At 37.0% G+C, this 20,350-nt stretch overlaps 1 protein-coding gene across 1 annotated transcript in view; it reads right to left on the minus strand.

Annotated features, from left to right (window-relative positions):
* Positions 1 to 20,350, minus strand: part of ITGA1 (integrin subunit alpha 1) — a 73,689-nt gene that overhangs the window by 15,663 nt on the left and 37,676 nt on the right. The window contains exons 7-20 of the mRNA XM_059836708.1: positions 18,701 to 18,849; positions 16,887 to 17,037; positions 15,128 to 15,293; positions 11,556 to 11,629; positions 10,436 to 10,580; positions 9,177 to 9,319; positions 7,433 to 7,576; positions 5,845 to 6,099; positions 5,303 to 5,433; positions 3,237 to 3,400; positions 2,910 to 3,046; positions 1,881 to 1,991; positions 1,241 to 1,326; positions 920 to 1,055 (exon numbers count right to left, since the gene is read on the minus strand). Coding sequence (XP_059692691.1) covers positions 920 to 1,055; positions 1,241 to 1,326; positions 1,881 to 1,991; positions 2,910 to 3,046; positions 3,237 to 3,400; positions 5,303 to 5,433; positions 5,845 to 6,099; positions 7,433 to 7,576; positions 9,177 to 9,319; positions 10,436 to 10,580; positions 11,556 to 11,629; positions 15,128 to 15,293; positions 16,887 to 17,037; positions 18,701 to 18,849 — 1,992 coding nt within the window. The remainder of the gene's footprint in view (positions 1 to 919; positions 1,056 to 1,240; positions 1,327 to 1,880; positions 1,992 to 2,909; positions 3,047 to 3,236; positions 3,401 to 5,302; positions 5,434 to 5,844; positions 6,100 to 7,432; positions 7,577 to 9,176; positions 9,320 to 10,435; positions 10,581 to 11,555; positions 11,630 to 15,127; positions 15,294 to 16,886; positions 17,038 to 18,700; positions 18,850 to 20,350) is intronic.

Raw genomic sequence — 20,350 nt, forward strand, 5'->3', positions numbered from 1 at the left:
GCAAACTCCTTTAAAATTTTGACTGAGCATCACAGACCTGTTGAACACTGCCACTTTTCACTGTCAATATGTTGTGAGAGTCAAAGCCTTAGCTGAACTAGAACAAAAAGATGAAGCCACAAATTCTGCAAGACAATTTTCACCTATGGACATTTATACCAATTACTTGCCATTATGCCTTTCCAATGACAGCATTTGGAACAGTCACAATTATATGCCTAGTGGATATCATGCAAATTAGACATGGGGTCTAGCAGTCAACATATCTGTAATTACACAGCTTTCAAATTTTGGAAATATGCTCTCAATGTAGCAATAAAAGTCACATTCATACTCCATCAATTATTGCCCTAGGATCAGCAACAGTGCTATGGATCCCTGACTTCTCCTAATGCATAGCATCAGGACTGCTGACAGAAAAGAAACGGCCCTAAGTGCTTCCCATCTGAACTGGGGTGTATTTGTACCATATCTGCTGAGGCAGGAATAGAAACAGCCACTTTTGGAAATGCTGTCTGAGGTACAGTAAACACAGGCACTGATATGTCCTGTCCTACCATGACAGTGCTTTTTCTACACATGTGCAAAAGGAGAATTTTAGAGGCTCAGGAGTTCTACTGATAAAGAACAAGGCATTTCTGGCTCTACAGATGTACATCTGATGTTTGTCTAAGAGGCAGGCACTTTTCTGTGTGGCATTGTGAAATTTACATCTGTATTTTATGAACAGGGAGTCCACTCGTGTCAAAATAAAGACACTCCTTTGGAGGCATAAGCAAGAAGAGCAGCCCTGGGAAATCTCTTTCAAACAACTGAAGTGATGCCAAAGCGGAAAAATTAAGGTTTAATACAAAGGCTTCCTCATATCTCTCTAGCATTATATGTTATGATAATTGTGAAAATGTAAAAAAAATCCTACCTCAATGCCAGAAAAAATAATATTTGGAGAGTACTGAACCAAAACTCTGGTATTATAAGCACTATCTTTTTTGTTCTTCACAGAGAGCTGGATGGTGAACTTATCATTGCGCGACTTTACAATGAATGGAGAAGAGCTGTAAAATAAAGTAAGAATGTTGGACATATTAACTGTTGAACCTGTTTTCAACATAAAGAGAAACTTCTTTCAGTCTCCAGACTATCTTGTTTCTTAATTAGAAAGGAAGCCCTGGTAGAATTTATGATTCATATAGAAACTTTGTACAGATATCAAGCAATACAATAAACCCAGTGCAGTTACCTGTCTCCAGCTATGCTTGCTTTTACAGTCAGAACAAGATCAGAAATGCATATATTTTTGGCTCCACAATCTTTTGTGAAAGGAATCTGCAAAAAATAATATGTTTATTCTTAATTTTATTACATTTATTATCAAATACTTGCATTTTAATGTATTATCTAATTTTATGTAAGACCTTCTGTTTAATGATCAAAGAAGTCTTCCCTGATATTAACCAGATAAATATGCCAAAATCTTATAAAATGCATGGGTGAAATATAAGCTTTCTCAACACTCCCTTCTAAATTATTCCCCTGGATTCTGAAAAGAGGCATTAATGGAAATATGAATGATGGCAAGCACCACCAAAGTAAATAGGTAGCATTCTGCTCCACCTACCTAAAACCTGGCAATAAAATTGTTGGTAACTCCCTTCTATCTTCAGTCAGCTATGGACAACTTTGAAACACCAGCATGGTTCACAAGAACATTGAATCAAACTTTTCATTCCTGAATACTCATTTGGAGAAAACATCTCCTGGACAGGCTCAATGACCCCCCCCTTTCCAGACAATTTGTGGGCAATAGTTTCTGCTCTTGTGTAGGCTATGATTTGTACCTTAAATAAATTGGCTATTGATACATAATCTTTCTGACTTACATATTCTGCTATTGAATTTGGCAAGTTGCTATCAAGAACGGGTCCACTCTCTGGATCAGAAAAATTGAATTCCAGCAAAACCTTTACCGAGTCCTGAAAATCAGGCTTATCCTAGAACATAAGGAAAACAAAACTGCTGTTATGGAAACTCACTTTGGTATCTAAGGAGGTTAAAAAGACTCAAAAATGCTGAGGTAAAAAATTTTCCTGTCACATTGTTGCCATTCTTCTAGAGAAGCATCTGAATGCTTGCAGTTAATGATGAAATATTCAATGTGCCAGGAATTTCTTATAAATATTTACTAAGGTTTTTGTGTATTTTATTACAAAATTTCAAATAGCCTGAGCATATCCCACAGACTTTCCTTAAAGAATATCTCAACTATTGACTCACAGACTTTTTTCTTCTAGTTGTGGTCAAAGGATCAGTAAGATAAGCATCAGCAGCGTGACCTTTTGTGAAATCAAGATTAGGCCTGCTGTTTGGTGAAGAAAATTCTGGGTATCATTTACCATTAGTTTTGGATTCAGACACAACTGTGAAGTTTTAAACGTTTTAAATGTGCTTACAGTATGCAACTCCACACATTAGCTACAATTTCAGCAGATTCATACTCACAGTTGCTAATTATGCTTTGCATGAGTAAATACTCTCTATTCCAAGCCTAAAAGTTTATTTAGTGTATTTTATTGGGAGTAATTGCACCAAAATGCAAACTGAAGTTCTCTCACATGCTCCTGCTGAGTTTTGAGTGCACCTGAACTGCTAACCATGACAGCTGCTTGGTTCCACCAAAAGAGGTATGCTCTTTCTTAAGACAGACACAGAGACATAGCTAAAACAACTGCATATAAAAGTAAATTGTTAATACATGTATAAATAAATAACTCTAAGTTTTAAACAAATTTTATGTACACTTAAGATTCATTGTGAACACAGATTTTGTTGTCCAATTTGCAATTAATGGAATACATACTTGGGTAACACTAGTGTCAACATGAAAAAAATACTTTAAATGATTTACTTGCCAACATGTAGAAGTTATGTTTCGTACATTCTGACCCTTTGATCGTTATATTTTTTTGCATTTTCCTCTCATGGCTTTCTGTGAACAAGCTTCGAGATATCTGTCTTTGTGCATCAAGGGTAATCCAATACTGCAGACCTGCAAAGGAGTTTGAGATCAATTTTATGAAGCACTTTGCCTCTACACATTCTTTTTTCCCAAAATATCTTAGATGCACTTTGAATACTGAATTTAGAAGAGCTGAATTCAATTTTTTAATTAATAAATGTATGCAAGCATATAAGTTTTAGAGCTTAAAGCTTCCATAGCTTAGTGCTTATCTACTTACTGGATTCAAATATATCTTCTTTTGACTTTAGTCTTGTCTTAAAACAAATTGTGGCATCTATGCATATTGTTTTTCTTATATTTATCTGACAATTCTGTTGCTGAATATTGATGCTTTTAGGTAAAAATTGCATGGAAACATTTACTTCAGCCACATCACGAGACCTTAGGAAAAAACACAAAGAAAGTGCTTGGAAATAAGAGCAGCAACATTTTTAAACTTAAAAATGAACAAAATATGCAGCATTCAACATTCAGATACAGACATAGAATCACATAGGAATCATTTAGGTTGGAAAAGACTTTACGATCATTTGAGTCCAACTGTCAAAAATTTTACAGCTAGAAAGAAAAAAATTCCTTAATGTTCTTTGGAAAATACCAGAAGCATAAAATCTACAACTGAAGTGAGATTCCTGTGGCACATGCTGATGGCACCATGCTGCAGTACAGTAGCTGACACAGTATTGGCCATGTTGTGCCAATTAAGAGGCCATCTATTATTTCATGTTTTCTGTCTTGGCTGTGTGATGCTATAAAAACAACTGGCAGTTGCAATGCACTTCTCTGGCACATTTTCAGTCTGCATTTGTCTTTCTCCATTTAGGCAGATTACTGCATGCCTGTTAAGTGCCATCACAGAGAGAACTCATCATACAGAAAACTGAAAAGTGAGCAACAAAAAGAGGAGGCAAAGAAATGTCCTCAGCAGCCAAAACATATAAAGCACTAGAGCATTTTTTAAAGCTCAGCCATCACTCAGGAGGGAAAGCCCCTGAAGAACTGGGGACAAGAACAACACGATGGTCTAGAAGAGTAATTAACTATATATCCTATACCTAATACCAGTAAAAGAGGAATTATGGAGGAAACAGTCACAGGATTTCTCCACAGTGCTGTACTTTTTTCAGAAAAGATACCAGGTGAAATATTTCCAGAAGCATTTAAGCAACTCTACAGAGTCAGATCGATTTTAAGAGAGACTGAAGGCCTAGACCTATCCTTGACAGCATCACAGATGAGCATAATATTATACATAAGTTGGAGGATAGCAAACCATCTCTAAGGTTGTGGTAGACAAACAGCCTAATATTTGTCCCCAGTTTGTTTAACTTCAAATGTCTTTCGCCCCTGCAATGCATTCCTGTCTCATCCCTTAGTCCGATTCAGGTTCCTTTTGGCCATGAGATGCAGCATGTCAGTGTACTAAACCAAAGAAATTTAGCTGGTAAAGTAACTTCCTTCAGAATTGTGGTCTCAGCAATGCTGTGAAGGATATCACACTGTGTTTACACATGGAACATTTAGAAAGACACTACTAGGTGAAGTTCAGGAGAAACTGGGAGCTTGAGAAGGGTAGCAAGCCTTGACAAACTTGATCACCTACCGGGTGAGTTAGGTGAAACAGCAGGACAGAGAAAGCAAGGAGCTGGGTTAGCAATTTCCTTACCAGAAACAGAAATAGTTTTAGTTGTAGTTTAGAAATGAGGGATTGAATGTCATACTGTTTATTTGTCTTCTCCCTTAAAAATTATATTGCTCACTACTAGATCTGAATCATATTCATATGAAGGAAATGAATTGACTGTTAAGCAGAAGGCTTAGTTTAATTTTACAGATTTTCTGTACAGACTCAAATTGCAGTTTTCCTACTAAGAAATAAAATCAGTTTTCTTAGTGACCCCTTTACATTTGAACCTGTTCTTGATACTGTTTTTAAAATAATATGCAATATACTGTGAAAAAGAGAGAAATTCAGTTTTTTTCCTATTTTACTTAGTGCCAAAGTGGAATCAGTTTCTATTTTGAAGGTGGTCTAAGAGGACAAGTTCTTCCTTCTAGGCTAGCAAGATTTCTAGAGCATCTCTGTATTTATAACACTATACGTTTAGTTTAATGCTCATTCCTCTAGAAACATGTGAAAAGATGAATATTTGCAGTCAGTGCGAAAACATGGGATGAAACCAGTAACCTTACAAAGTCCAAACAATCGTGCATGCAAGTTACGCTGGTATCCAAGTAAAAGTTTTTTTTTTCTGTCCTGACAGTTGCTGTGATTTTCCGTACCAGAAGAGGGCAGCCCCACCAAGGCCTCCGATGGTAACATCTATCAGCCCGTCATCGTTTAAATCCATTTCTCCGTGCACAGATTGGCCAAAAAATTTCACTTTTTCCCCATCTCCACCTGATGCAATACGCTGTGAAATGCATAAAGAGGTTAATGCAGTGCACTTAGAAGGGTTTTGTAACAGTCAAGATGCATTTGACGGCACTGAGATGGGGTTTAGGCTTTTTAACTACGTTAAATTTTCATTACAATACCCCTAAAATAGTTACCATGGTGATGAACACACTATAAATTTTCAGATTGCAAAATATCTGCTTTTCTGGCTGTTTAGAGCATGTCAGAAGGTTTCTAATAAAACCATTTGAGTATATTCTTTAACAATATTAAGACTCAGTTAAATCAGTATGAGTATAAAAGCATAGAGCAATTTAAAAAGCTGTTACAACCGGTCAAGCCACAGCCTCATTCTGTGTTGGAAGACAGGCTTATAAACTGAATATACATTAGAGAAGCTGGCAATCTGCGGAGTTTTACTTCATACCTGTGAATATTTTTTACTGATTGCTTTGCCACGGCCGTGATAAATATAAACAGCTCCCCGATGGTCATCCTCCAAGGGAGAGCCTATGACAATGTCATTGTATCCGTCCAGGTTGAGGTCCTTCACTGCAGCAATCGCAGTCCCAAAGCGTGCTCCGCAGGGCTCATTCTTAAGAACTTTGCAGGTATCCTGTTTTAATGGGGAGCAGCACGTTTGCTTTACGGGTTCAAGACTCATCTGATATTCAAACTTTGTCTGTGGAAGAACAGATTTAGTGTTTGTGAATTTGCGCCAACATTTCAGCAATGCAGACTTTTAAGAGCTCCTGTCCAGAAGACAAATGGATGAATTAAACAGAACAATTACAAACTATTCCTGGTGATTACGTGCACTGTAGAAACTGTGATTCTACAACTATAATTCAAGTGTTCTTTCTGAGCAGCAAATGGCAATAACATTCTTGCTCCTTCTCCTTCTAGATGCTTCTGCATATTTCTTGAAATTAGAGGTTCACAGGAAAGCACAGTATCATAACAATGTTTGAATGCTATTGTAAGTAAACCACTTCATTCTTTAGGGAGTGTAAAGAGTTTTTCTGAAAGCAGTCTCTTAATCTGAGAAGCTAGCCAAATTTCTAATGAAACACAGATGTCAATACTGTTATTGCAGAAAAAAAGATAGCATTTCTTTTACACAGGCAGAATTCTGCCCCCAATAGACACATACACTGTGGCCTAACACACATCTTCTGATCCAGTGTGTATACTGGACCAAAACCACACAGATACTAGGGCATGTAACCAATCTTTCCCATGAATTCCACGTCAGAAATAAGCAGCAGCAAGCAGTTACTGCATCTCCTTTATTTGGAGCTGGGTAACAGTAAGCACAGGAAAAACAAATTTCAAACCCCACACTACTGGAGGACATGGAATTATTGTTTTCTCACCAATCCTATTCACCAGTAATTTGTTGTTGGCAACATGCATGTAGAGACTGTAAGAATTCCTTGTCAAAAATATAGTCTCTCCAGGTCTTTTCTTGAAACAGGATTTTAGGAAATCATCATTGCTAAGACATATTTTGATAATTGTTAAAACAGTACATGAGGAGAGGAGAGGAGACTTGAAGAGAGGAGAGGAGACTCGAGGAGAGGAGAGGAGAGGAGAGAGGAGACTAGAGGAGAGGAGACTCGAGGAGAGGAGAGGAGAGGAAAGGAGTATGCAGACAGTGGAAGAAAATATTTAGATAATTAATAAAGTGAAGAATGTGTGGTATAATCCTCAGTCTAGTCAGACATTTAAAAGCTGTTGGATCTATGGGGTTTAGCTCTAGGTTGCTAAGCAAGTCACAAGGATACTGGAGGTCACACTTTTAGGATGGATGAGCCTTACCGTTCCCTAATCCATGAAAGCAAAAAAGAAGTGATGGAAAAGTAATCCTATATATTTGTATCTGTGCCAAACCTCAGCTTTTAAGTTACAGTACTTATCTACATAATATACTCCATTCTCAAACAAGAGTTTGAGAATGGAGTTTTAAATTAAGTTTTAAATTAATTCCTTTTCAATAAAAATAATCACCTTACCTTGTTCAGACTGTAAACATATACTTTCCCTTGCTCCTCTTTCTCAGTTCCCATATACATAGGAGCTCCAACAAGAAGAAGGTCTGTAAATGAGTCCCTATCGATGTCGACTGTGGTAATAACACCCCCAAAGTATGATCCAATCTGTAGGGAAACACAAAGTATACATCAGAGACAGGGTCAGCAACATCATGCTGCATTTCCTTTTCAGAGACCTACTTCTTGCTTGCAACATATTAACCACTAGGTATAAATTTTCTTTACTAGCTAGATGTTTTTGGTATGTTTGTCTTTGGAGCTTGTTTTCAGTTTTAGCATTTGTTGTCTGAATTTTTTTATTAACAAGTGGGCCATTCAACTTTCCACTCTTCTGAGTTTGAAAGGATAAAAGGGTGCTTTCTACCTGTTATGGGGAGTATGACCTCTTAAGACAGCACTGGAATAAGAGTATCTTGGGGAAGCTAGTTTTCTCTTCAAAAAACAAGTAGAAAAGCTTGCACAAAAGCTCTGAGACAGCTCAGTGTACACAGTCACCAAAATTCTCAAGTCATTATTTTCAGAGGAACAAAATCTACAGGAAGAGATAGATACATTCATAGATCAGGAACAAGCTATAGGATTTATCTGATTATATTCACAGACAAGCAAGATACCCTGCACTTCCTTTACACTTAACAGGAGAAGCTGAAAAATCACAGATTCACAGAATGGGTCAGGCTGGAAGGGACCTCAGTGAGTCATCTGGTCCAACCTCCCTGCTGAAATAGGGTCATCCCAGAGCACACAACACAGGATTGTGTCCAGATGATTCTTCTGGTTCTTGAATATCTCCAATGAGGGAGACTCAAAATCCCTCTGGACAATCCATTCTGGTGGTCACCCACAAAGTAAAGCATTTCTTCCTCATGTTCAGGAGGAATTTCCTGTGCACCCCTCACTGCCCATGGCTCTTGTCCCATTGCTCAGCAGCAGCGAGCAGAGCCCGGTCCCTGCTCTGACCCCTCCCTGCAGACACTGACAGACACTGATGGGGTCCCTTCTCAGTTGTCTCTTCTCAAGGCTGAATAGGCCCATACCTACTTTAGTTCATTTATGCTAAAATGTTTGTTTGATTGAATGATCGACTGACTGATTGATTAGCTGAGTTGCAGACATCAGCTACAGATGAAAATTAGGTAACCTGAATGCTCCTGAGACAAGCTGATACTGCAGCCTGGGGAGATGAGAATAGGTAGGTCTCTCAATTCTCATAAGCATAATAAGCATAATATTATCATGAGCATAATATAATCTTAATAATACCATCCTTAATTATGCAATTACGTGGAGATTTTTCCTCCTACAGTAACAGCTTTCAGTGAGCTGCTACCCAGTGTAACAAGCAACTATTCAATACTTCAGTCTATCCCAGAAGATACCCTTGCACAGAACCCTGCTTGTCAAAACTCTTTCCTGCCAGTGACATGCTCTTCCATTCAGCAGACAGAAAAAATTTCACATACAGAGATGGCAACAACCACCTTGACACTAATGAAGATTTAACCCTCAAAGACAAAATTCCCAAGGATCTACTGTACAATCCAATTTGCATTGCAAATTATACCAGAGGATCTGCTGAACTTTTTCTTCTGATCTTGCTTATAATTCCCAGTTTCATGTGCTCTTCTAATGAGTTGTCATTTGAAATACTTATTATTTCTTCTCCTATATTCCTTTTGTATGTTAATTGTGAATGCATACTTACTTGTTCTCCATTTAATCTCTGAATCACTTGCACCTCTTTTCCTTCCATCTTATAAATGATAACTTGGCCAGTGTGATTGTATCGTGGCTGTCCTGCTATGTACAGCACACCTCCAGGTGTCAGTGCTGAATTCACAGTATATCCTAGGGAGCAGAAAGAAATCAAGATGCAATACACACAGAATGCATCAGAAATACTCGCTGTGATTCAGAGCCTTGTAAGGTTTATTCCATATTTAGCGCTATTCATGGTAGAGAGCAATAGCAGTTAATGAAAAGGCCTTTTTTTTGTTTACAGTCTCAGAGTGAGGAGCATCCCTGAGTTATTAAACCCGTTCCCAGGCTGGTGAGCCATGTTCACTTTGCCATTCTCACACAGTGTAAGAAATAACTCATGAATAGCTGGTTAAAAAGCTGCTTTCAAAGAACAGTTGTCCCTGGCCCACTGTCAAACTCACAGAGTCTTCAAAAAATGATTCTGGGGGCATTTTGAACTCTATTGTTTAATATTAACAATAGTTTGACAACTTTGGTGAAGACTTGAAAAATTTGCCGTGAAATTAAAACTGAAAGAGTTGCAAATATTATGGGAGTTTACAACCTCAATTTGAAAACTACATTACCATATTAGAGTTGTAATTAAAGGCAACAGCTAAAGGCACTTGGCAATGAAGAAAGTGTACTTAGGGAAAAACATAAAAATATTCTAGCATTGATTCTTTGTCAATGGAAGTATGACTTAAATGAGATAACAGAGGAAACAGAAGCATGAGGTATAGAAAGCAAGACCTAGAGGAGAGAGCAAGGCCACTGAAGCTTTTTGGCAGAAAAATAACCTGCCAATATGCAAAACATCATTATTAAAAAAAAATGTTGGTCTTGCTGGTTTTGTCCATTGAGTGACAGAATACAGCCTAATTTTAAGCAAATATTTGGACTTAATATTGTATAAGACTTTTTAACTATCAAGGCATAGAAAAACTTAATAACAACACTAGAGGAATCTGTGAAATCTTCTTTGAACAGATTAAACATCTCTGTTGGGAAAGTCTAGCTATAGTTAGGTCTATGTTTGGACTTGTTTTCTAGTTGTAAGAGTTGCTACTTATTTTTTAAAAAGAACATGAAGATCAGAGAGCAGACTTGCTCCCAGGCTCCTGGCATATAAAATATTCTGCAACATACTTCTTTTGAATGATCTTTGAGAGATGTCTTGTTGCATTTGTTGAAAAGTGCTGCAAGGTGGGCTATTTCTCTTACCTAGGTAGGCTGCGAGAGGTTCATTTCTCTCTGAACGCCTGTCACGAAAGGTGTCATTAGTTGGCATAGCAATACCAGTGTCTTTCACCATCAGCACTGTGCCATTCCAGTCATATGCTCCAACTGCTCCAAGCATGATCCAGTCCTTAAGGAGAGTGAAACAAAAAGCCTGTTCTCTATGTGAATCATCTTTTCTCTATGTGAATCATCTTAAGACATTCGTGGTTCAGGATGCTGACATTTGGGTAATGCTTCCTGCGTACTTACAAAGTTAGCCTTGCTTTTCCTATTATGGTATGGATCCTACAATCATAGGTTCATAGAAAGGCTTGGGTAGAAATATTCTGAAAGATCATCCAGTTCCAACACCCACTGCCATGGCAGGGATGCCACTAACTAGACCAGTTTATTCAGAGACCCATTCAACCTGTCTTGGAACACCTCAAGAGACGCAGCATCCACAGCTGCTCTGTACAATCTGTTCCAGTACCTTACTTTGCTCCATGTAAAGAATTTCTTCCTAACATCTAATCTAAACCTCTGCTCCTTTAGTTTAAAACTGTTTCTCCTTGTCCTATTGCCAGCAACCCATATAAAAAGTCATTCTCCCTCCTTTTTATAAGTCCCCTTTAAATAAATAGAAGGCTGCTCTAAGGTGTCCCTGGAGCCTTCTCTTCTCCAAGCTAAATACTCCTATCTCTCTCAGCCCGTCTTCACAGGACAGGTGCATCAGCCCTCTGGTCATCTTTGTGGCCCTGCTCTGGAACTGTCTTTCAAGTTAAAACATTGCCCCTTGTTCTGTCACTCAGGGCTCTAGGAAAAAGTTTTTACTTAATCTTTCTTAACATATTTTTAGGCTATTTTCTTGATAGAAAGTGCTATGGGAACACTAAGTTTAGAGTTCATGTGAAGTTTATATGTACTCTGTCAAGCTTTTTTTGTTCATAGATGCTCTTTACATACATTTTATAAAAAAGGTAACTGGATTACAGGACACTCCAAAACTTCCAACAGCAAACAGGACTATACAAAGAAATCCGAAACATTTATTCCAAATTAATAGAACCACCAGCAAAAATCTACTTTGTAAAATAACTTCTATTTTCAACAGTCTGTTTACCTGAGAATAATGAGCACTGAAACCAGCTTGAGACATTTCCATTTCAAAAGAGGAGGCCTGCTGATCTGTTGTTGCTGTAAATGGAAAAAAGTAAGTTTAAAAAATAAATTTGTTGCGATCTGAAAAAGTAACTGAAAAGTGCTTTGAAAATGATCATATAATTGTAAAGGATAGCATAATTAACTAATCTATTCAGTGACTATAGATTACTATACAGTTTTATAATAAACACAGAAATAAAGACCTATGTTGAATGCTACTATTAAGTATGGGAATTTCCATTTTAAGATCATGTCTCAGAACTTGTCCAACGAAGTTTCTGGGCTAAAACTGACCAGATTTGAACTCAGGCTGATGGTAAGTATGTTTGGAATGTTTGATTAATATGGTTAAGCCATTTTCCACTTGAGCTAAGTGAACAATAAAACACCCTGGCCTTGTATTCAAGCAACTAAAATTTCGTAGGCAGCTGGAGGAACTTTAAATGAAAAACAGTTGATGTTTGTATGAACCTTTGCAAAAACAACATAGGAAAATCTCTGCTGTCCAAGATTCATAAGCTTCAGCAAAATGCTTGGGAATGATAATCCTGCCCAGACAATTACATGAAGATCTGATTCTCTTAAATGATTTTGTATAAAAAAGTTGTATCAGGCAATTTTGTACTAGCTTCAGTATCTTGTCAAGTAGTCATATGCGTATTATTAAACTTTGATGGGCTGTTTTTCTTCCAGGTAAACTTGAAATATCGTCAGAGAAGAAAAAGTTCTGCCTTTTTCTCTACTTAAAAGAAAGATAAGCAGCCTATAAAAGATAATAGTCAAGCACTATTTTGCTACTCTAAGTGGCCAAGTAAGGGAACTATATTCTGCATATTGATTCTTCCTTGAGAGCAAGATATGCTAACAGTAGTAGAGGCAAGCTATGAAATCTGCTCTGATACTTGTCCAGGAAGAGTTCACAGTTTGCTACCAGCTGAGTGCTGCAGCAAACCTTCAGCTGTGTGAATGAAACTGAGCCAGAGCAAGCCATGGTTGCATGAATTTCAGGCATCTGGACTATTAAATACTACTGAACTTTTCATACTCTGGAACTAAACCCCAGCAATTCATCCCAGGGACATGATGGCTTTCCTGATTGTCACAATTACAGCCAGTCGTAGGAAGGAGACATGATCTCAAATACAAAGTGTTTGGCATACAAACGAAGACTATCATGTTTCACAAGATGTAGCTGCTTTGCTAAGTCTGAACAAGTCATTTTTAGGCATAAAACCCTTAAGCTGCACATCTGCTGATTAACAATATTTTCATGCAGTAAAGGATGCTCCTTAATGAGCTGAGAAAGACAGGATTCTCACAGCCTGAGGCAGAGGACAAAGCTGGTACTGTTGGAGTGTGCAGCTCAAAATACTACTTAGATAATGGCCCTTAGCCTAACTTTCCATTCAGTTTTAAACTGCCAAGCATCTTACAAAGGATATTTTGTGAAAAAACATTTGTGCCTGCCTACGGGTTGGATAAAACATAAAATTGCTGTTAAAAGCAATGTCCATGCCATGAGACACAGAGGCATATGAAAAAGATTATGTGTAAAAATCCACTGGCTGTCAAGCAGGGGTTTTTGCTGGATTTGATTTTTCAAATCTCTCTCAATTTTTCTTCGAATTTTTTAAAGAACCAAAATGAAGTTAAGAAATCAAAGAAAAAAAATCAAATGTACTACTACACTAGCAAGAAGCAATTTAGACTGAGAATTTAATCAGATTCAGATATCAAATTTCAACAACCAAGGCTCTTGTAATGCATAGAAGCTACTATGAAGAGAGCTGATTAATCTCCAGTTAAACACATCCAATAAACTGGCTTGTCAAAAGCTGCAGGGCACAGAATTAACCTGCTTGCTTCCACCACCAGAAGAATTCATGCATGGACATAGTTGTGAATCCAGAATACAACTGAAAGGTTTTGGGAAAGGAAAGGAAACTATGCCTCAAGAATCAGAATAAATTGACTTAGTATTATCTAGCTCAGTATTAACTAACTGCTGGAGCAGCTTGACCTTGCTATGATTTGACAAAAAGCTAAAATCCCATTTTCATTTCTATTCTGATTTCCTTGCAGACAGATTACATGACTTCTGGGACTTAGGTTGAGGAGGGGACATTTCATGACTCATATTGCAGGTGTCTTATGTAGAAATCTTAGTGCATCTCTAAGTTTCTACATAAAATCTGCAAACCAAAATGCCTTTTGGCAGTAATGAAATTAATTAGATTTTCAAAAACTCAGTCATGATAGGTCTCACATCCTTCATCTGTTGCAACATTAATTAAATTCTTATTCTATATTCATTATAGCTAATAGATGTAAATAACATTTTATTCTGACAATGAAACACAAATACTTTTCTCACTTTTTTAAAAGTACAAAGGACAAATTGAAGACCAAGTTTTCAATTTCTGTTTAAACACCTATATTCCCACTGAAAGTGCATTCTTCTTAGTACACAGGGAATTATGAAAAGAGCACCCTATTCAATTAACTTTGAAGTACTCAATGGCCCTAAGTAGGCTAAACTTTGAGCTTTAGAGAGATTAGATTCTCCTCAAATTAATTTGTTGCAAAGCTGAGGAAACCAAATTGTCCAGAAGGTAAAAAAGAACATATAAATGATATTTTAATAAACTTTTTATTGCTGAAAATATTTAGTAACAGCTGAAAACATTAATATTTGACCAAACTAAGCAATACACTAGAAAAATCTAAATATGTCTGAGAAATACAACACCAGTGTAAAAAAACCCTGAAAATATTCTCTCAATTTTGTACATTCAAGTCAATATTTTCTTTTGTTCCAGCTATAAACTACACTATTCTAGCTACTTGGAAAGTTGAAGTGTTGGAAAAAATAGTCCAAATAGATCGGTGTTTTCTTTGTACTACATGAATCTCTTCAGAATTGGCCAGTATAATTTATAACTAATAAACTCTGTCTCCTGTTACCAGTAGTACTTGAAACAAACAGTGGTTTGGGCAGTGTTGTCTTGTTTGGATGGAGAATGTAAGCAGACATTATGAAAGAATGACTTTGCTGTGCTACAATCTGAATACTGTGAACCTTCCCAAAGGAAAATCATATCTTGTAAACTCTTTACAGCAAGTCCATGTTAAATTGTACAGCAAACTAATATGCTATAATTAATAATTAACCAAAAAGAGACCCTAAACATTTAGGAAGAAAACCAGATGATCATGGGGTAGTTGGGGTATGATCTGGAAATGTTTTTTTACCTAAAAGAGGGCAACTTTCTATTTATCACATTAAAACAGTTCTGGTTACTTATCCTTTTAGACTATTGTCTCCACAAGCTCCAACTCCTAGGCATATAGTCACATCTGTATCTACTATTTTGATGCCTAGTATAAAATATTTTTATAACCAGCCTGAAAGAAATAATTGTATAATAAATTTCACACAGCAGAATGCATTTCAAAGGAAGGTAAAACCAGGTGTTCTATTTGCTTCAGTTGTAATACAGGCATAAAATAAAATTTTAAATAATGTCATACCTTCCAGGGCAAATATTCTCTCTCCAAGTGCTTCAACAATGGTTAAAAGAGCTAATTCATCTGAGACATTGAAAAAATGCTTTTCAGTAGGCTTACTGGCAATTGATTTTATTTCCTCTACAAATTTCTCAGTACTTAAATTTCCTCTGCTGTAGCTGCCAAGAATCTAAAGAAAATAATAAAAAAAAAAGAAACAAAAAAAAGTCAAGCGTATATTTTATAACCTGTTTAAAAAGATATAATTGAGGTAAGTCATCAGAGAATGGTCGAAAATCATATCTAACCTTAATTTGCTTTGTGAAAACCTCTCTCAAATTGATTTGAAGCCATTCTTTCTCAAGGAGAACAGAACTCTATGATGGCTCAGTTGTTTTTTTGAAAATATCATTTGACAGGAAACAAAGCAACAGTACGGTGTGATGTCTGCTATCCTCAACTGTACTTTCCACCCCTTCTTCACAAAATTGTAATAAATCATTCTCTGATTTGTTGAAGTAGGCCATAATTTAAGTAAAAACCAACATAACATTTCCCAACCCAGACTACAGTTTCACTGGCTTCTACATAACCACCAGTTCTTATAACATGCTACACATGCAATTAATGACAGGTGGATTAGGCACAGAATAGTTCTTTATTCTGTGAAGATTTGCCCTACAAATACATATAAGAACATCACTTCCATTCAGTGTTAACAACTTCAACACAATACAAGACTTTAGATTTGGTTTGCAGTTTTAACAACACTGCTGTACCAATTCAGGATACCTCAGAAAAAAACACCTCACTTCTCTTCATTCCCAGACAAAGAGACATTTTTCATATGAAAAAAGGCTCTATAGATTAAACTTGATTTGAGAGGGAGACATAAACTAAATTCCTATGCTCTAGCATCTCAGCCCACTGGAAAAATAATTATTTGGTTCTAAACAGGGATTTTATTGCTAAAATTGTTAGCAGTGCCAAGGGCAACTTTATTCTTTAATTATCTCTAATTTTATGAAGACAAACACTGAAAATCTGTGTGCTGCTGGACTCAACTTTTGTTTTATATCTTTCTTTAAATTAAGTATAACATCTTTCTTTAAGTTTCATGGTTTCATACCACCTCATTTTACCAAAAATATAAGATAGCAAAACAAAGAAAGGTAACAATGGAGAAGCAACAACCCAATGTCCCTTCAAAATTACCAGCAGAAATAGAAGATTTTTGTATAAAATACACAAATATAGTGCAGTATTAACACCAAATCCATTACTAATGCTTTCATATTTCTTGATATGGGTTAAACTCTTTCTCACTCAGCTACTGTTTAGCATGCTTAGACCTGACATGCATGACAGCTTTAGCTTGCAAGCATACAACACAGACATAATGAACAAGTATTTTTTGATGGCTTACATTTGCTTTTTTTAAAAACAGGTAATATTTCTATAGAAGTTGCTTAGAATTGTATTAGTTCCTTTGCTCAGTGTTGCTTTTAACAAAAAGGATTTGATTTAAAACTGTTCCTCAAACTCTTCCTCCTTTTTCCTCACAGAGACACACACACATCATCACAAGGAAGACAGACAAATTGCTTGTCTTATTTCCTATAAAATCAGAAAGCAAATTTTTAACGTTTTTTCAGCTTTTTCCTCTCTGAAATAATTATATTTCCATAAAGATTCTGTGAAATGAACTTCTAAAACTGAAATTACATTTAGAAGATGGAACATGCTTTTAACATTTTGAATTTTCCCATTAAATTTCACTTACCGCAATAGCAAATCTCTGAATGTTTTCATCTTCACAATCATCAATCACTTCTTGTAATCTGTAGTTGTCATGTGATTCCCCATCAGTCACAATAACCATTACTTTTTGTACTCCTCTTCGTGCACCATGAGCCTCAGTAAAAGCTTCTTCCCTAAAGGGACCATAAAGTGTTTTGGAGAAAGGCAATGTCAGCATTTAGCACATGCATCATATTTGCATAGCCAACCATAAACTACAATATTTTATATTAACTAGGAAGCAGGAAATGGAGATTAATGTTAAGCATGAACAAACAACTGCAATTGGAACTTACATGACAGTTCACAGCCAAAGTTTCACAAGCATTCATTCATCATGCACTCACTTGAGAGCAACAGCACAAAATACAAACCTGGATAGTGAAAAATTCTTCCCCTCTACAAATAAACTTCTGGCACTTCAAAACTGTTTTTGGCATCTTAAAAGAAGACCCAGCCAACACCCTACCTTTCCAAAAACCTATGCAGAAAACCCTCACCTACTTCCACCCTACAGCAGCACTTCAAGTGGTCAAACTATTTACTCAGCTACCAGCACACCTCTGCACACCTATGTGAATTAACACTGGGTGGTGGGGACGTGGCAGAAGTAGGTTGCAGGTAAATGGAGGCAGACTGGGGCACCCACTTGAATTCCACAGTTGCAGGTGGGCAAACAGGCTCTGAGGTTTTGGGTAGCTGTTGGCTCAGACTCTGGACCTAACAAGGCAAGGCTGGATTAGGGCTCTGGAGGAGAAGGAAGGAAGCAGGGCTACCTCTTTTCAGAAAAATACCACAGAATTCTAGGACTGGCCACATGAGTGAAAGCTGAAATTTACCACTGAAAATGGCCAAGGGGGGAAGACTGTGAGAACAGAAGAAGGTTTTGATGACAGTTTCTGTATATACAAGCCTGCTGTAGTTTGTGGTAGGCAGGGGCTTTCTGTACTAGATGTGGTTTCTGAAAACTTGGCAATTCTCAACTGGCTCTGCTTTCATGAACTTGTCTGAACTCCCCAAGCTTCTACTCCTATGTCAGGAAACCCTTATTATATAAGAATTCAATTATACACCACATCAACAAAACTTTGGTCTGATAATCCAATTGTTCATCAGAAGGATGCTGCATATTTCATTGAATAGTTGTTTGTAAAGAGTGAATGCAATCTTTTGTACAATAAAAGCATGCTTTTGTGATGGAAGAAACAAGCCCATAAAGAAAAAGGATACAAGGACAATGCTGTACAGTTTGAAATTTCCTGAGAGATTGACATTTACTGTCAATTCTGTGAAAGTCAGATTTCATTTTTCTCATTAAAGAAGCATTTCTAAATATTGCTATTGCTCCAACAGGTCTTTAATCTCCCAGTGATTGAGAAACTTCAAAGACTTAGGATAGAAAATTTTTATGCCTTCTGACAAGTGTAGGCCCAAACATTATAGTATTCAGCTTCAGAATGAAAAGAAATTAACGATAAAAATTCTATTTGTTTTGTTTTTCCTCTGAAAAGCCTGACTTTCTTCATCCCTCTGATGATATTGCCAGCCCTTTGCTTAGGCTTACAATCTATTATAATAATTTTCCTAATTCCTCCATTCAGAAGACAGCTGTCTTTCATACTCAATTGCTCTAGGTGCTGGATAGAGTCCCTTTATCCACCTTCCTCACAAATTATGCTTGCTTAGCTAAAATGACGTTGTACATTAGCCACCCCATGTTTATAACACATAAAATCAGAACCACCACCCTGCCCTGTTTGTTTCTCCCACATGAAGGACAGCATCTTGTGTGCATACCTGGCTGTGTCTATTCCCAAGGCTGTCATGGTTTGTGTGCCGCCCCGCTGGCGTATTCTTGAGGCTGCAGCCATCACATCTTCTGTTGTGGAGTATGTATTCAGGTAAAATTCATGGACTACAGTCTGTCCATACTGAACAACTCCAACCTGAAACACAGAGGTAATGTTTAAAATTTACTGCCCTTAAAGTAAATTTCCCTGCCTCTTGCAGTAGGGTGAATGTCTGTTTGTACTTACAGCCAGGAGAAGAACTGAACACTTTGTATTTTACTCAGGATGAAACACCTATATTAGTTTGAGCAAGACTAGCTAGATGACAGTCTCATGAAACATTTTGAAATTTCTAAATTGCTTCTATTAAAAACTGGAATAAAGCCAAAAGCTGTCTCAAGTCCTTGGTTTTCCTGACTTGAGGCAATCTGGATGGGAGCTCAGATCTCCTCTAGGCCAAGCAGACCAATGCCCTAGCCATCAGTCACAACTCCTCAAAAATGTTTTCCTTATGGCATACAAATTCATTGCTCACTCACAATTCTCTTCATTCCACTCAAATATAATATTTCTATATCCAATAGTTGATTTAATCTAAATTTAGCCTAAAACAGGAAGACCCAATTATTCTTCTCTTGATGAAGAGAGCAGGGACATCCATGACTTGTATGTGATATGACTTGCAGGAGATAAGTCGAATTATCACCTGACAAGCACCAGAGGGTAAAACATGGGCTTTGTGATGGGGGAGAGTAATGTAAAGCCTATAGATGACCTCATCAGAACAAGTCTTTGTCTGGAAGATTAACACATGGGATTGTGCAATAACCACAAAACACTTGAGGAAACCTGCTGCAAAACCAAGAGTGGAATAAAAAGATGAAGCAATATTCTTAAATATTAATTAATTTCTCCCATTCATCTCTGTCAGTTTTAATATTTTGGCAGGTTTCCGACAGCTTTTACTGGGAAGAAGTCACACAATGTTCCATTAGCATATTTCAATTTTACGTTACACATGGCAATTTATAGGTGTTATTTAGGATAATGCAGTATTGCGTAGCATTTATATCTCACTCATCTATTATTAAAAGCACTCTAGCATTAAGTTATTGAAGATCAATAAGACCTCTGGGATGTTTCTGCCATCATATTACTTTAGAAGTGGCTTAGTATGTATTTTACAATTGCTTTACAGGGTTTTTTTTGGAGGTATTTTCATAGCCTCTCAGATTCTGCAAAGCATTTGTTTGCTTGCAGCAGAAGGGTTAGAATTGGATAAATATTTCACAGTAAACGTCAATAACATGATCATTATGAAATGCTAGTTACAAATGATTACGGGACTATAATTATATTGGCATGTGATAGCAAAATCTATGCCACTGAATTTCTGTATCTTTTTGAAAACACAGTCAAATCTGTAAGAACTAATGTAGGCTCAAACTTATCACAAGTTGCTGCCTTTCAGATATTTGTCTCTTGGAGGTATGCCCTCTTCCATCTGCAGTGGAGAGAATGCAGAGGCTGCAATGTTCCTGTGAGCAGAGGGCTATTAACCCTGTTCAGTGTTTACAGAACCAGCCAGGGCACACTCTGTCTCATCACTCAGAGCACTCATGTGGCACTGAATAAACTACAACCTGAGGATGAAATT

Source organism: Haemorhous mexicanus, chromosome Z (assembly GCF_027477595.1).
Source record: "Haemorhous mexicanus isolate bHaeMex1 chromosome Z, bHaeMex1.pri, whole genome shotgun sequence".
Taxonomy (NCBI): domain Eukaryota; kingdom Metazoa; phylum Chordata; class Aves; order Passeriformes; family Fringillidae; genus Haemorhous; species Haemorhous mexicanus.